This window comes from Gobius niger (assembly GCF_951799975.1).
Source record: "Gobius niger genome assembly, chromosome: 9".
NCBI lineage: Eukaryota > Metazoa > Chordata > Actinopteri > Gobiiformes > Gobiidae > Gobius > Gobius niger.
This window is the reverse complement of record NC_136860.1, coordinates 32,966,472-32,982,094: the sequence shown is the minus strand read 5'-3', so window position 1 is coordinate 32,982,094 and position 15,623 is coordinate 32,966,472. Positions and strand designations below refer to the sequence as shown.

The following is a 15,623-nucleotide window of genomic DNA, read 5'->3' as shown; positions in this document are numbered from 1 at the left end:
GAGTGTGTCACAATCATAGGCTGTACAACAGTGATAGATAGAGGCGTGGGCTAATGAAGCTTGTGCATTATATAGAATAAGGTGAAGATAAAAATAGCAACAAATAGGAGTAAAAAATAGGAGTAGGCCACCGTTTTTACATACTGAGGTATGTTCTTACCTTAGGTTAGACCAATTGATCCATTACTGTCTGGTCTTTGTGCGTGCGCTCAATCACGCAGATAGACCAAAGACGTTGTTAGCATTTAGCCTCTCCCAGCATATTCATAGCTCCAAACTTGGGTGAAGTTAGAAACTGCCAAGCTCTTCCACATTTCCCCTATTTAAATACAGTTAGGTGTATAGCAACACAATCCAAGTCCAGTTACACAACATTAAATATGTCGATTTTCTAAGCAGATAAAAAGGGGCGCTATATTGTAATTAGAGCATGTAAAGTATGTAAAAACGGTGGCCCATTCCTTAAAGACAAACACGTGAAGGTGAGAATGAGAAGCCTGAGTTCAATAATGAATTAAAGAAAAGCAAAGACGGTTCAATGGAATGTCCATTATAGCAAGGAACTTCCGGAGCCTTCCCCGTTGATGGTCCCCAATTATTATTTCTAAATTGTCAATGGGCCAGAGCAGATTCATTGTTTCAATGATACCAAGGTACAGAAAGCGCTATGATTACTTAACAAATATTAGGACCAATTGAGCTGGAAGAAGTGAACAGACCGAATACAAATCCACGTACGTTGGTTTGAGTCCCCACATGAGCTTGACCTGGTGCTGGAGGCAAGGGAAGGATGAGCTGCAGTTCTACAAAACAGGCGATCCAGAAATCTACAAATGAACTGACCCTTGTAAAATCAGATAATTGGATTACTCCAGTTATCTGATTTCTCTGGCCATGTAACCGCGGTTATTTTCACACATGAACCCCCTTCTGGATATTCCCTTTTCCTAACCAGACACAGGGGAGTGAGCTTATAAATGATTAGGAATTAGGCTTTGTGAATGTTTAATTAATGTTTCAGTGCAGTTATGATAAAATGTTATGGAATTTTAAAGATTATGCAATTGTTCTTGTACCTGCACTGACCATTTATTTTGTATTTTCCAGCAAATATACAAAGCAGAGTACGAAGACATCAAGACGAGATGCTTCTACCCGCAAACAATTACGCCCGAGTACGAAGTCAACAAGAAGCTTCAAAGCTGTAGCGATGTAAGACGACACATTTCTCTTGCCTCGTTCATTTTCATGCCACGAACCGCTTTGCTTAACGTGTTTTTGCGTTTTTTTGTGATTTGCAGAAAGTTTATCGGCAGCATCCGGACACCGTGAAGTTCACACAAGTCACAGATTCTCCGGTCATGGTTCAAGCGCAGCTCAACTGCAAAAACCTCAGTGACGTGAGTTTCTTTTTGTTTCTTTATAAGCTTAAAAGGACTATACGGAGTTTAAAAATGTTGAAACTAAAAAAATCCTGCACTGTCACTCAAAAAGGTGTTAATTCGGGTCCGAAGTGTCGTCATGCACGAGTTTAATATAAAAGCTGCAGTTACGTATAAGACCTGAAGTGACAGTAGTGAGTATAAAATGACTAACTTGCAACTAGCCCCTTTAACTTTAGTGTTTTTCTCACAATGGTCACAAAATGGCAAAAATCTAATACAAATGTTTCAACTACAACAATATATATTGCTTTAAAGAGCACAAGTAATATCAGACAATCTCTAATTGTTTTGCTGGGGATCAGGTCTTTATCAAAATTATAATCTATAATAAGACTTTATATCAAATCTATAATAAGACTTTATATCAAATTACTATTACTATTAGATTATTTGCACCTGACATTTTTTTTTGATACAAGTTAACAAATCAATCAAAAGAAAATACTGTGCAGGAGAGAGTGAGAAGACCACCTCTCCTAAATCACATTATCAAACATAGAAGATATGAACAAGTCAGTCAATTATTACAATGACCAAACATCATGCCTCTTAACCCTCGCCTTAACCAAGTGCATTATCTCCAGTTCAGCTTTACCCAAATCTAAAAGTTTACAGCCTATAGGCCATTGTAAAGGCTCTTTTGAAAGCTAAGACCTCCAAAACTCATCTCAACAGATCTTTTTCCTTCCTTTTGCCACATTTTCATCGCTTTTTGTCACTTTTTTCTGCTGCTCTTTTGTGGCTTATTTCTTGCGTTTTGGTCACACATTTTTGCCACTCTATCATTGCTTTTTGGTCTCGTTCTTGACGCTTTTTTGTTGCGTTTTCATCCTAGTTTTCATCTCATTTTTGTCGCTATTTTAAAGTGTTTTTCAAGAAGCTTCCAGAGTTAAGTAAAGCCAAACTGGAGAAAATGTGCTCGGTTCAGGCGGGGGTTAAGAGGTTAAATATAACAATTTGACTGCTTAAACATGTTTATATATCAACATTGTATTTAGCTGTATTTTCAAAGATGTGGGTATAGTCTGCAGATCGGGGTCTAATTGATTCTGTATTTGAGTGCACTTTCGTTGGCCGCATTTCTACAGAAGGGAAGGTACAAGTCTCTGCAGTGCCTGGTGGAGGAGGCATGAACATCTGAAGAATATATTAAGAAGTTGTTCAAAGCTCTGGGCATGACAGTCCAGTGAACTCTCAGTGAATCGAAAGAAATTTGCAGATTTTTTACACACGCAGCATTTTCTGATTTACATGATTTGCAGATTTGGGGCCCTAATACTGTAATACATGCGTTTTCAAATGGTCACTCAGGTGTAACATGATCAGAAATAGCAATATACTATTTTCCAGCTTGCTCTCGCTATATAGAGTGTCCCCTTCTATTTCATGCACCTACTCCTCTTTACATGTTTGAATGAAAAGCATGTCTATTGGACACATATTCAGCTCTCAAAATACAATATTAATTGGCCTGCAGATCATTAGTAGTCAAGTGCATGGATCGTATTCTCCTGTTTTTTGCTGATCACTTAAAATGTGCCCGATCATCTGCTCGGTGGCCCAGCTGTCTCGGTGTGAGCTCCATGGAAACTGGAGAGCCGTAAAAATAGCAGTGAGCAACATTCAGACTGGCCCAGAATAAACCCAGTGCTCAGAGGGAGGCCCAGAGCGGAGGGGGGCGCCTTTCAGAAAGAGAGAGTGAGAGTGGTCAGGGGGAGAGAGACATCTAGTGGGAGAAAGAGAGAGTGGAATTCATAAGCATAGGTTTGTAAAGGTCTTATTTGCTTCAAAAATTAAGAAAATGTGCATTCACTTTGTTGTACAGAAACAAAGGGCTGCACTTTAGTTCACAGTGCAGTGATATCATGTTGAAAGGGATGACAAAGGATCATCATTAACAGCTGTTCTAGCTCCACATTGTTTCCAAGAAAATACTAACCATGTTTCCTGGTAAGTGTCAGTGTCTTTACTGGGTTAAAGTTAGGGCTAGTGTCAGAGTTAGTTGTGATACCATGAAATAATTAGGACCTGTTTCCATTACCAAAATAAATGAATGAAAATAGATCAGAGCAGAGTGGGCACATGTCAGAGTGTTGATTTGCTAAAACATATTAAGCAGCATTTGAGCCAGAATGAAGGCTGTTACAAATGATTTGTTAGAAATATCCTGGGAAGGGCCCTACATATCCCCTATATACAGTATAATAATGCCATTTTTAATTTTATTTTTACTTTTAACTAATTCATTAATTCTAATGTTATCATGAAAAAATATCAAAATTACTAAAGTTGCTCTTCATGACTTTTATTTGGCTTGAAATGGGCCGAGGTGGCTCTTTGATATTGAAGGTTGCAGACTCCTGGATTAGAGGGACATCTAGTGATACTAAATGGGAAAAAAGATGCCACATGGTCATAATTGTTTAGTGCAATAAAAGTATACTTTTAAATACATAAATAATAAATAAAGGAAGCTAAACTTAACAACATACAATATTTACGTTGTACAATATTTCACACGATATAATGATCGTGTTATATTAAGATGAAAGAGATGAAAGCTCTAAACAGAAGGACACACATTTCTTTATACTGACAGTTTGTTTTTAAATCCTGAAAAAAAGGTAATATTTCTAGCACAATAACCGCTTTGTCTAAATTCACTATTTGTTCATCTGAAAGTAATAATACACTCAATAATTGCATTGTGTACTTTTGTATCTAACCAGATTTCACCAAAGGGTCCAAATCTCCACGTTCTAGTGACACTATAACTAGATATCACATTTATTTTGTGTCATTTAACAATACATAACTTACTATTTTATGAAATGATATGTTTCTCTGCAGCTGAACTACAAGCAGCAGTACGAGAAGATGAAAACCAAGAACAGTCTCCCCTCAGACTACCCCTTCTTCATCCAGTCCAGAGTAAACGCTTACAATCTCAGTGATGTACGTCCCTCCAACTATTTTTACTACTTGAATACATTTACCGTTACTGACGCTGTCCGGAATTCCTCTCTCGACTGCAGAATTGTTACAAGTATGACTGGGAGAAAACCAAAGCCAAGAAGTTTGAAGTTAAGGGCGACGCGATTTCGATCCTCGCTGCCCGCGCCCACACGAACATCGCCAGTGACGTACGTAGCACAGCATTCATGCAGCATTAAGAGTTTCTGTCTATTCTCATGCATGTTTGGATATTTGTCTGCCATTTTAGGTTAAATACAAGAAGGAGTTCGAGAAGAATAAAGGCAAAATGGTTGGAGCGCTTAGCATCCAAGACGACCCTAAAATCCTGCATTCGGTTCATGTGGCGAAGATTCAGAGTAATGTAAGTCAATTATACTTTGGCAATTTACAGTGGCATCAGAAAGTATTCATATCCTTCCTTTTGTTTCTATACTATTATGTTGAAGTCTTACACTGGTCAAGGTCAAAGGTCAAATCACAGTAATGGATTAATGCTGAAGAAAAATATACATTATAGTAGGGCTGTTCAATTAATCGAAATTCGATTACGATTTCGATTACAACAGTAAACGAGTACAAAATTAGCATAATCGCAAAAAATCGATTATAATTTGTTTTTATCATTTTTTTTTTTTTTCATTTTTTTCTAATTTTTTTTTACAATTTTTTTCTTTTCTTTTTTTTTTTCTAATTTTTAATTTTGGGATTTTTGTCTTTTTCTGCTGGATTTTTGTAATTTTTTTGATGGATTTTTGTCACTTTTTTGATGGATTTTTGTCTTTTTCGGATGGATTTTTGTCACTTTTTTTGCTGGATTTTTGTCTTTTTTTTGATGGATTTTTTTAAAGGCAACAAATAATCGTTTGAATAATCGTGATTTCAATTATGACAAAAATAATCGTGATTATTATTTTTTCAATAATCGAGCAGCCCTACATTATAGGCTTTCTTTTTTTTGTATAAAAGTACAAGGGCAGGGGTAGAGAACAACAGGACCCGGGACAAAATCTGTCCCTTAAGCCTTTATCTTCTGGCTACTAAGATGATTTTGAGCAACATCTAAAGCAGTGGTTATCAGTTATTTTCTTGCAATAGAGTAAGCCTCTTTTGGCACCATACATCTACATTGTAAATGCAACATTTGTGAAAGAAAAAACAGACCATGTATAGACCAAATATTGCACATTTTCCTCCAGCAATACCAGGAAGTCAGAGGCTTAATTAGCACAGTGTTAGCATCCCTTTTTATCTCTGTCTCGCTTTGAACTCCGGCTGAGACAAGCTTCTAATGAACTCGAGTGAAGAGCTAGACATGCATTTAGGCAACAGCTACCTCCCACTTTCATGGTTTGATTCAGTTAGTACAGATTTATGTAGTACTCCAAAAATGATGATACAGTGACACTCTTTTAAAATGTCCTTTGAGAACTCCCAGACACTCCTTTTGGGTCCAGTTTATGCACAATAGCTTTGTAAATGTGTGGGGAAAATCAACAAAGTTCGCTTTCCCCTCTTGCAGTGTCTTCCCTGTAGATTTTTCACTAATTTAAAACATTATGATAATATATGAAGTTGAAGTCATTGAATTGTTCTGAAAACTTTCCGAAGCCACTGCATACAATTCATGACATGTTTTACCCAATGATAACTTTGAGAAAAAAATTGTGTCTTCTTCTCATTTTCATCCTTGTAGAAAGAGTACGTGAAGGACTATGAAAAGATTAAGACGAAATACCACAGCCCTCTGGATATGATCGCCTTGACGACAGCGAAGAAGTCCCAGGCCATTGCCAGCATGGCCGGCTACAGGAAAATCAGCAGTAACTACTTCATGCCCTTCGACAGCGTGCTGCTCGACCTGGCCAAGAAAGCCAACATCATCCAGAGCGACGTGAGTGGGTTTTATACTGACATGTGGCACGGTTGGTGTCACAGTGATCCCTTTTGAGAAGAAGATCCCAGGTTTGATTTCTGAGTGGAAGCCATCTCTCACATCTTCAGTAGGGCTTCCTCTTGGACTAAGCAGGCCTTTTGTAGTGAGAAAATTAATAGTGGCAACCAAGTCATGTGGTCAACTATTGAACAACATCATTGCTACCGTATTCCTACAGCAACTCCTTGTTCAGTTCTGAATTGGATACATTGCGATAAATCACGGTTAAATTGTCTCTAATGATTATATACATTTTTACTACTTGGCCGACATAAAACACTCACATTTAAAGGTTAAAGGTTAGTTAGTGTTTATTTGACAGGGACATGTACAGGAGCATTAATCAGCATATGAAAAGATGCTTTGTACCAGACTTTAGCTCTTGGATCTAATTTCCATCTGCAGTCCCCGAGACAGACAATTACAAAACACTACAAAAAGCATAAAAAAATACAGTTCATAATATTTACAGACAGTATTTACATTTTATATACAATTTAAAAAAAGTACATTTTATTAAAGGGAAAACTTGTTCCTCTATAGTCTATACCCACCCCTACCCTTCTCAGATGTCAAATTTAGTTGTCGCTGTTGTTGTTTTCTTTAATGCTGACATGTTTGATTTCCCAGAAAATGTTGTTTCACACCCAGGCAAAATCGTTTTAAGTCTTTGCATAATTTTAGTGCAGTTGGAAGTTTGTTCCATTCAGAAATAGTTTTAAAAGAAAATGCCGATTGTCCTGATGCTGTTTTTCATTTTGGTATGGTACATTGGCCATTGACTGTTGACCTTGTTGTTCTGACCATCTGATCAGATGTTAATTGGACAAACTTTTTTAGTGGTGGAGGTGCCACATTTTTAACTATCTTGAATAGTTATTTTAGATTGGCTGATTTAACTATATATTCAAAATTGAGCATTTTTATTTGGTCAAAATTTGACAAATTTTGACAACAAAGGAGAGCTAAGTATCTACTGCAGGTGTAGTGGGATGTTGCCACAATTGTTAATCCATGAGAGTAAATTCTTCGCTGAGAAAAGACCAAGAGAGAGAGGGATATTGTACATTGTGCCACAATCCAATTACACAATGGAGATATTTTGTTCCGCTCAAACTTGGCTGTAACTACTGCTAAAGTGGCACTAGCCCGCAGTTAGCTTTCCCTGTTCTTCTGATAGTGATAAACCAAGTAACAACGTTTTGCAAAATGTTCATCAACAAAACGAAAGCTGTAGACAGAAAACAGTCAGGACTTGCCTGCGCCACGTCATAAACCTCAGAACTGACATTGCTTTGTTTTTTCCCTCTTTTCACAGAATGATTACAAATCTGACTACAACTGCAGCGTGAAGGGCACTCCGTGGGTCACTTTCGGCGCCATGGAGGTGGAGAGGGCCAAGAAGGCTGCAGAAATCCTGAACGAGGTGCAGCAACATGGTTTTAAGCCTCCATGTACTTGGATTCGAGTCTTTTGTATTTACCTGCTTGTGTGTGTTGTATCGTTTGCTTTAGAAAAAGTACAGGCAGCACCCGGACACTGTGCCCTTCACTTCCATCGATGACCACCCCGTAATGATGCAGGCCAAGGTCAACCAGCTGCAGAGAAGCGACGTAAGTGTGCCAGCTATAACCACTCTGTAAAATATAGCAGCCTCCAATATATTTTATCTTTATATTTCTTGCATTTGCTATTTTCTTTCGCAGTTGTTTTACAAGAGAGGGTTGGAGGAGATCCATCAGAAATACTCCCTGCCTCCAGATGTGCCTGAGTTCCTCCAGGCCAAGTGCAACGCCTACAACATGAGCAACGTAAGAAGAACTCCACATCATGCATTTATTGCTTTATGTGGAAAACTACAGGGCCGGCCAAATTGGTTAGGGCCAACCCTGGATAACTTAGTTATTAGGAGACAACTTGACAAGTGCTCATTTTTAGCTGCAAACCCTTACTTAAATAAACTTGCTTTTCTATGGAAACTAGGGCTACACCTTTAATTACTTTCATATTTAAATCTTCTCTCAAATATTAACGATCTTGGCCGTGTGATTTGCACAGTGAAATAAATCTGAACCAGAATGCTTCATAGAAAAAATAATATATAATATAATAATTATTGTAGGTATTTTCCAGTTGTTCAAGTAATTGTCGGTGCAAATGCTTTGTAAGACATTCTATATCGTTAATTTAAAAGCTGTGTGTTTCTATTAGGGTTGAAACAAGTAATCAATTTATGGACAGTGAATTAATTGATTCTTGAAATGGTTGACAACTATTTTAGAAATCGATTAATTGGCTTCTGGTATACTCTGGTTTATGCAGAATTAGCGCCACTCTATTTCCAGATCCTATACTTTACCAGTTTGAAAATTAACATAAAAGGACTCTCTCACTTTCTCAGTCCCTGCTCCTGTCCCCGTTAAAGAGCCTCCAGTCAGTACAGCTCTGGCTGAACTCTGGAGGTTCTTAGCTTTCAAGTGAGGAATGACCTGTTCACAGAAACTTGTGATAATCATGTGAAGTTTTGGGAAAACCAAGTTCAGCTGTAGCGACTTTTTTTAAAGCACTTAGAGCCTCCTATAAATATGCTCTTTTAGTTTTCTCCATCAGTACGTCCTCAATTGGTGCAACTTTAGCTTGAGGTGGTAAAAAAGTTTAAAAAAATTCATACACCTTTCACATCCAAGCAATTAATCAATTAATCATAAAAATAATCGGAAGATTAATCACCAGAAATGATTGTTAGCTGCAGCCCTAGTTTCTATTCTTCCAGTCTGTCAAGTTTAATGCAAATAAACTTGCCTTGCCTTGCCTTGCCTAATGATAACAATATATTTTATTTATGAAGTGCTTTTGAAGACACTCACAGACAGACACTGTACAGAAACACATTAGATAAAAGCTAACCGATCACATAAGGAGGAGGGATGAAGCCGTTTGAGTATTAATGAATCTTTCTTGAACGTTGGAAGATCAGACCAGTCACAGTTCTGCCAGTTTATTACTTAATCAAACTATTATGATTTCAGAAAAACTACAAGATGGCCTGGCAGGAGCACATCGCCAAAGGCTACGACCTGAGGCCTGACGCGATCCCTATTATCGCTGCCAAAGCTGCACGTCACGCTGCCAGCGATGTAAGTAAACTGAATTCATTTATGTTTTTTTGTTCTGTGTTTTTATTTGTAATAGAAATTGATCATCCCTATTGTGATGTGACTACAGGTCCAGTACAAAAAGGCCTTCATGAAAGCCAAGGGGCACCACGTGGGCTTCCGCAGCCTGCAGGACGACCCTCTGCTGGTGCACTTCATGGAGGTGGCTAAGCATCAGAGCGAGAAGAACTACAAGAAGGACTACCACCTTTCCAAGCTGAAGTACCACACCCCAGTCGACATGATGAGCCTGGCCCACGCCAAACAGGCCAGCAAGGTTCAGACCATGGCAGGGTACAAGAAGGTCCCCCACAGCTACTGCCTCCTGCCCGATGCCATGAACCTGCAACTGGCTCGTAACATGAACTTCAACTCCAGTGACGTGAGTATCGGCGATGAGTGCAGACAGACTGGTGTTTTAGGCTGCTCTTCTGCAGTTAATTTCAACGTTGAATCATCCAAACTTGACTTGTTTTAAGGATCACTATGTGGTTCAAATTGCAATGCTAACTTACCCAATCATCACAGGAAGTTACTGTGTTTTGACATCAACTTTTGTGCTTTTATAGATGGAGAGGTGACTGTGTAGTTACAGCTTAGCAATATAGCATTGTCTCAGATTGGAATTTGAATTGTAAATGATGTATTTACCTGCAGCATAGATGTGAATGCTATACTAACTTGTTGACAGTGCAGAGTAAAGCATATACAATGCAAGCCCAGTTTTTGACAGATACACATCTTAATGCTTTGAGAATGGAGTTAACTCACTGCTGTCTTATTTTCCAGGTCAACTACAAAATGGACTATGAGAGCTCGGTGAAGGGAATCGGCTGGGTGCCCATCGGTTCTCTGGAGGTGGAGAAGGCCAAAGCCGCAGCTTTTGCTCTGGATGAGATTAAATACAGGCAGCACCCGTCCAACTTCAAATTCACCAGTGGCACGGACTCCATGATGATGGAGCTCGCCAAGACCAACAGCAGGAATCTCAACATGGTAAGAAGAAAGCAGCCCGCATTTGTCAATCTCATGCTTTTAATGTCTGCGCAGTCCCTGTAATTGTCCCATCCCTCTAAGAACCGATCATTAGCTGTGGTACCCAGTGTATTATTATTTAACTTTCCTTTACCTTTTTTATTGAATGCCTTGCTACAGCTTTAATATTACTGAAACTAATGGACTTTTCTTTGCATACAAACAACAGAAAGACTACAAAGCCAGTGGAGAGAAATTCATGCACACCTACCACCTTCCCGCTGATGCCCCCGAGTTTCAGCAAGCCCGATACAACGCTGCCAACATCAGCAATGTACGACTCCTCACTTTTTTATTTCAGGACTTTTTATCGACTGAAAACAACTGAACATTTTGGTATTTTATGATTTGTCTAGAATTACTACACCTATGCCTACCGCCGGGACCTGCTCAAAGGCCATCACGTGAAGGAAGACTCTATCCCAGTGGTCGCAGCGAAGGCCTGCAGAGACATTGCCAGTAATGTAAGTGAAAAGTATTGAAATAATGATTCACTGATGCAGTTTTGAGTAGTTCTGTCCACTTTGGTCAATTCCTCTTCTACTGCTGAAGAGCTCTTATCTAAATTTCCAGGGTTTCGTCGCATCTCTGATGGAACACAAAGCTGTCCATCACATTTTCAAAAACCCATAATCCATGATAGGACTCGCATTGAGCAGGTCTGCTTATAAGCGCATGATTCATTAAGCGCTAAAGTGGTGCAAAAAGCTGTTGCCGTGAGAGTTTTGTCTCTCATAAACACTAAAAGGCCTCAGCACAAACTCATTTATGTATCAAATTTGTGCCCTTAGTAGTGTTTATCAAATTTGTTCCTCTAATAATATCCTTCCATCCATCCATTCTCTTCCACTTGTCCGTTTCCGGGTCGTGGGGGCAGATATTGGAGTTGCCCAAATCACATTGCACCAGCCCCTTATGGCTCCTCCTGCAGGTGGTGGGTCCACAGGAGGACGGCCTCACAATTAACCGGGCCTGTTGGTCTCTCATAAGGGGCTTCTACCAGAGAGAGACCCTACCAGGAGCACAAAGCCCCAGACAACAGAGCTCCCAGGATCATTCAGGTGCTCAAACCCCTCCACCACGTTAAGGTGGCGGTTCCAGGAGGGGCTCTAATAATATTAAGTTTCTATTTTAAGTTAATTTTAAGTCAGGCCCTACGTGTGTTCATCATGGCGCCATCGATTTGCTTGCATGATGCTAGCCGAAAGTGAAAGCTTGTATTCACTGGGAAAAGCTGAAAGTGAAAGCTTGTATCACCTGTCACTCCGAGTGCTGCCTGCAGAAAGCCCGCAAGAATGATTCACAGCCCAGACCGAACTCTCACTCCCTATTTTAAAATGTAAAATATCAAAGCCCAGAGACCGTAAAGAATGTTTTTAAGCCTCACTTTTGCATGACATGTCCACTACTAGTGTCTAAGTTTGTGGATAGCACTGAATGACGCTTATTTTTTCTTTCTAGTACAAGTATAAATTGGCCTATGAGAAAGCCAGGGGGCACCACGTGGGCTGCCGCAACATTAAGGACGACCCTCTGCTGGTGCACTACATGGAGGTGGCGAAGCACCAGAGCGACAAGAACTACAAGAAGGACTACCACCTTGCCAAGCTGAAGTACCACACCCCAGTCGACATGATGAGCCTGGCCCACGCCAAACAGGCCAGCAAGGTTCAGACCATGGCCGGGTACAAGCAGATCCCCCACAGCTACTTCCTTTTGCCGGACAACATGGATCTGCAGCGCTGTCGCCTCATGATGGACATCCAGAGTGACGTGAGTGAAAATTTGCTAATGTCCCACATATGCAGTCGTAGTTATAATAGCCATGTAGTACACACAAAAGACTTTAAGTGCTGCATGTTGGCTTTTTAGGAACTGAACCTCTTATACTAGTGGGCCTCAGGCTTCAGAAAATTAAAAATGCTTTGTTTCGGTTAATTTGTTTTGGGTTTTAATTTGAAAGATACATAGATAGATATGACTTGAAAATGAAAGAATGAATTATACTTGGCACATGGACATGGACAATTTTCCCATGAAAGTGATTCCTGTCTTAGCCACTCTCTCAAGCGCATTCAAGTGTAATATTTAGGATAGGCTTTTCAAATTTCAAATAGAGACTAGACAAACCTATCACAAGGGCATAATGTTTGGATGAATGTTGAGGGGGTCAAGAGTCAGTTCTTCTTTGGGGGGTCTGAGAGTCCTCCCCCTGGAAATTTTTAACCAAATTCTTTAGCATACATGAAAATGTATAAAAATACTGCTACAATAATCTTACTGAACTTAGTCACACTTCTGTCAGAACAGTGCGTAAACTGTATTCTTTTTTTAATTTATTTCATATTGCAAAAAATAAAGCACAGACTTACAAGGTTCAATGTAGGAAATCTGAAATTTATTGTTTAAAAATCAATGTTGGGACAAAAATATTGGGGTGGGTTAAATTACTTTGGTTTGAATATTTTCTGCCTATGCTCTATCAAAATGTTGATGTCCTTTGCACTGCACACTTTACATCTAACTCTATTTTAACAACTACTTCTTAGCCTGAAATTTCTCCTGTTCAATCATCTTATTGACATAATAAAACCAATCTTGCTCACCTCTTTGGCATTTTCTTCTCCTCTTACAGAATTTGTACAAGTCTGAGTTCAACAACTACAGCAAAGGCACTGGCTGGATCCCCATCGGCTCCATGCCGGTGGAGTTGGCTAAAGCCGCCAGTGCTGCACTGGACAACAAAAGCTACCGTCAACATCCAAGCAACTTCAAATTCACCAGCAAGACCGACGCTATGCACATGGCCCTGCCACTGGCAAATTCCAAGATTATGGATAAAGTAAGAGTTATTTCATTAAAAAATCATACAAATTGTACAAATGTTGCTAATAATAATCAATACTTTTTCTTAGGCTGCTTACAAGGCTTCTGGTGAGAAGTTTGTACACACCTACCACCTCCCCGCGGATAGCCCTGAGTTCCTCCAGGCTAAATTCAATGCCCAGACCCTTAGCGAGGTTAGTATCTAAATATACGTATAAATAAAGATTCTGGGAGGGAAATGGTTTCTTTATGATTTTGCTTCTTTCCACAGAGTTACTACAAGCACAAGTGGCTGGAGACTATTGCTAAAGGCTACGACATGAAGCCTGATGCTATCTCCGTTTTGCACGCCAAGCAGGGCAGACACATTGCCAGTGATGTGAGTATTGTTAATATGATTTAAGGTATTTTGTATTTAGAGAGATTAAAAGGATGGATGGGGGTTCTTTGGCCGTCATCTGCTCTCTGTGTGGGTGGTGGCTAGTTTGTATATCTTGACCAAAACGTCAAAATGAACTCTGCTGACTTCATAAAAGGAGACATAATTGACCTGTAATTGTGTTTGGTTTTCTTTTTTCTTTTTCACTTCTGCTCTATATGGTTTCTTATTTATTGATGTTAAGAAAAATAAATGAAAATCACGTTAAAAAAGAAAAAAGAAAATATTGTAGACTCAAACTACCACAACTGCAGAATTTCTTTATGTTAAATTTTGTGATAAAGCATTTCTTTGGATTATTAGTTTTTTATCTCCTGCTATTTTCTCTTTAGGTTCAGTACAAAAAGGCCTTCATGAAAGCCAAGGGCCACCACGTGGGCTTCCGAAGCCTGCAGGACGACCCTCTGCTGGTGCACTTCATGGAGGTGGCTAAGCACCAGAGCGAAAAGAACTACAAGAAGGACTACCACCTGGCCAAGCTGAAGTACCACACCCCAGTCGACATGATGAGTCTGGTCCATGCCAAACAGGCCAGCAAGGCTCAGACCATGGCCGGGTACAAGCAGATCCCCCACAGCTACATGCTTTTGCCAGACAATTTGGGTCTGCAGCGATGCCGCCTCATGAATGCCCAGAGTAGCGATGTAAGTGACTACATTTTACATGAATTTGATTTGACATAACATCATGGCAAGTGCATATCAACAACCTGTTAGTGTGTGGGATATGTTAGGAAGAAGGAGCATTTTCTCTTTGTTTGGTTAAAGCTGAAAAAAATGAGCAAAGGATATGAGCGAGTTTGACAAATTATGGGATCTATTCCTGAGCTTTATTTTCATGATCTTCCAGTATCTGCATAGATTACTTATGAACAAAAAAAACATTCCCTCTTGAGACTGGACTTCTTTTCTGTTAAATAAAAAAAAAAAAAAAAAGAACAATGGTGAACCTTTGATTGGTAATGTATGTAGCTCATGTTACAGAAGTTACTACTTGCTCTTATGGAACGGAGCCAGAATACATCACACTTTGTAGCTTATGATTAAGCAGGTCATCATAACATTTCATTTTAAGACTACCCAGAATAGCCAGGGCTGATAATGCTATGCTACAAAGATTGATACATGTTTACAATATTCTTCAATGACAAGATTTTTTTCCCCTTTGTAGAACGACTACAAGTCCGAGTACAACAGCTATGTGAAGGGAACCGGCTGGGTGCCCATTGGGTCGCTCCCAGTGGAAACCGCTAAAGTCGGCGGTGACATTTTGAGCGAGAAAAAGTACCGCACTGCCCCCTCGGTCTTCAAATACCACAAACTCATGGACTCCATGGACGTCGCTCTGGCCACCGCCAACAACCAGATCATGAACAAGGTACAATGTTTTTCCATCACTAAATTACAGCAAACTCTACATGAATGCTGATATCTTTGTTTTATTTTACAGTCTGCCTACAAAGCCAAGTGGGAGAAGGATAAGACCACCATCCATGTCATGCCTGATGCTATGGATGTTGTGCTGGCCAAAGCTAACTCCATCAACATGAGCCAAGTAAGACATATTTTGACATTAGCGATTTAATTAAGTCTGGAAGAAAATATGATCATTGTTAGCGGATGTGACATGCTTTTGCTTGCTATTTTGCAGAAACTTTACAAAGCCGGCGTGATGGAGATGGCTCTCAAAGGTCACAACATGAAGGCAGATGCTATCCCCATTGTGGCAGCCAAGAGTGGCACTGTTATTGCCAGCAACGTAAGTCATTTCAAAACATCTTTCTTCTTATTAAGTGCACCTTCAACAGTCAGATT

General features: G+C 39.6%; 1 protein-coding gene across 1 annotated transcript in view; it reads left to right on the top strand.

The window, feature by feature from the left end:
• neb (nebulin) overlaps positions 1 to 15,623 on the top strand; it is a 116,777-nt gene that overhangs the window by 16,297 nt on the left and 84,857 nt on the right. Inside the window, exons 16-37 of the mRNA XM_079563514.1 lie at positions 1,108 to 1,212; positions 1,302 to 1,400; positions 4,296 to 4,400; positions 4,481 to 4,588; positions 4,669 to 4,782; positions 6,115 to 6,312; positions 7,673 to 7,780; positions 7,869 to 7,967; positions 8,061 to 8,165; positions 9,384 to 9,491; positions 9,580 to 9,891; positions 10,299 to 10,505; positions 10,714 to 10,818; positions 10,901 to 11,008; positions 12,006 to 12,317; positions 13,180 to 13,386; positions 13,460 to 13,564; positions 13,642 to 13,749; positions 14,142 to 14,453; positions 14,980 to 15,186; positions 15,259 to 15,363; positions 15,460 to 15,567. Of these exons, the coding sequence (XP_079419640.1) occupies positions 1,108 to 1,212; positions 1,302 to 1,400; positions 4,296 to 4,400; positions 4,481 to 4,588; positions 4,669 to 4,782; positions 6,115 to 6,312; positions 7,673 to 7,780; positions 7,869 to 7,967; positions 8,061 to 8,165; positions 9,384 to 9,491; positions 9,580 to 9,891; positions 10,299 to 10,505; positions 10,714 to 10,818; positions 10,901 to 11,008; positions 12,006 to 12,317; positions 13,180 to 13,386; positions 13,460 to 13,564; positions 13,642 to 13,749; positions 14,142 to 14,453; positions 14,980 to 15,186; positions 15,259 to 15,363; positions 15,460 to 15,567 (3,345 nt within the window). The remainder of the gene's footprint in view (positions 1 to 1,107; positions 1,213 to 1,301; positions 1,401 to 4,295; positions 4,401 to 4,480; positions 4,589 to 4,668; positions 4,783 to 6,114; positions 6,313 to 7,672; positions 7,781 to 7,868; positions 7,968 to 8,060; positions 8,166 to 9,383; positions 9,492 to 9,579; positions 9,892 to 10,298; positions 10,506 to 10,713; positions 10,819 to 10,900; positions 11,009 to 12,005; positions 12,318 to 13,179; positions 13,387 to 13,459; positions 13,565 to 13,641; positions 13,750 to 14,141; positions 14,454 to 14,979; positions 15,187 to 15,258; positions 15,364 to 15,459; positions 15,568 to 15,623) is intronic.